The sequence below is a fragment of the Sinocyclocheilus anshuiensis genome, unplaced genomic scaffold (genome assembly GCF_001515605.1).
Source record: "Sinocyclocheilus anshuiensis isolate Anshui unplaced genomic scaffold, SAMN03320099.WGS_v1.1 scaffold1034, whole genome shotgun sequence".
Taxonomy (NCBI): Eukaryota; Metazoa; Chordata; class Actinopteri; order Cypriniformes; family Cyprinidae; genus Sinocyclocheilus; species Sinocyclocheilus anshuiensis.
In genome coordinates this window covers 483,598-484,769 of record NW_015538015.1, presented here as the reverse complement: position 1 = coordinate 484,769, position 1,172 = coordinate 483,598, and the positions used below count along the sequence as shown (strand labels likewise).

At 34.6% G+C, this 1,172-nt stretch overlaps 1 protein-coding gene across 1 annotated transcript in view; it reads left to right on the top strand.

Annotated features, from left to right (window-relative positions):
• The window catches only part of LOC107678347 (serine protease HTRA1B), a 41,450-nt gene that overhangs the window by 11,687 nt on the left and 28,591 nt on the right, over positions 1-1,172 (top strand). Inside the window, 1 exon segment of the mRNA XM_016473570.1 lies at positions 206-308. Within this exon segment, the coding sequence (XP_016329056.1) occupies positions 206-308 (103 nt within the window).

The following is a 1,172-nucleotide window of genomic DNA, read 5'->3' as shown; positions in this document are numbered from 1 at the left end:
ATATATTGGAAGCTTGTGATATTGGTAGGCTAACATTAGCACTGAGGACCTGGTGTACATCTTTACTGACAGTCCAAATCTAATCCAGTCATAGAATTATACAATTAGAATTGTCTTCATTCTAGAATTTGGTTGAATTTTATATAGTTCTTTTGCTCTACCAAATTGGTATAAACCGACTCTTTGTTTGCCATGTGTTCTTCAGGCCACGAGGAGAATCCAGATAGTCTCCGGCACAGATATAACTTCATCGCTGATGTGGTGGAGAAGATCGCTCCAGCTGTGGTTCACATTGAGCTGTTCCGCAAGTATGTATCCTGAATCACACACTCCATTAATCAATGATCTCATGTCTCAGAGAGGACATCTTTATCAGGACTTTGACACAAAACTTTCTGAAAATAAGGCTCCTTACTATGGTTCCATGAAGAACATCAGTAGCATCAGTGGAAACTTTCCATTGCACAAAATGAAGAGTTTGGTTCCAAAGCGCTATAAATCCATTTTGATTAATTTGAGTAAAAATGTGTTTTCTTTACCAAGAAAGTGGCAAGATGAAAACCACTATTTTCTGTTTCAAACTTTCACATAGCATCTTTAGGTTATAATAACATATAAAATTCAAATCCAGATTTTGATTTTCAAAGATTTATTATAAAAACTGATTATTTTTTCCCCAAAATGCAATAAATCCATGACGCGTTTTTTTTTTTTTTTCTTGTATAGAGGCACTGGACTAAAAATACATTCAATCAGTCATCGCTCCCAAAATGAATTCAACGGGTCATCTTGTTAATGCTATAAATGAATTACAACAATAAAAGAAAATTTCATCATGAACAAGAACATGAACAACAATATCACGTTAGACCACAGAAATTCCAAAATGACATTTTCATTTTACATTCAACTTCCAAAATTGCATTCATCTTTGCCATGTTACATTCATTTAGTTGACTAGTGCTATATGCTGTATTAACAAAAACATTAATGGCATTAATAAAAACACTTACACTGACAAGCTACGCAATATCGCGTTCATAATCGAATGCGACTCATCTGCGATTATGAACGCGATATAGCAGTGATCTACGGCTCTATGTATTAAATGCTACTCCATCTGAAAGCACGTGATGGAGTTTTACTATTAATCACAGAACCGGCTTTACTGA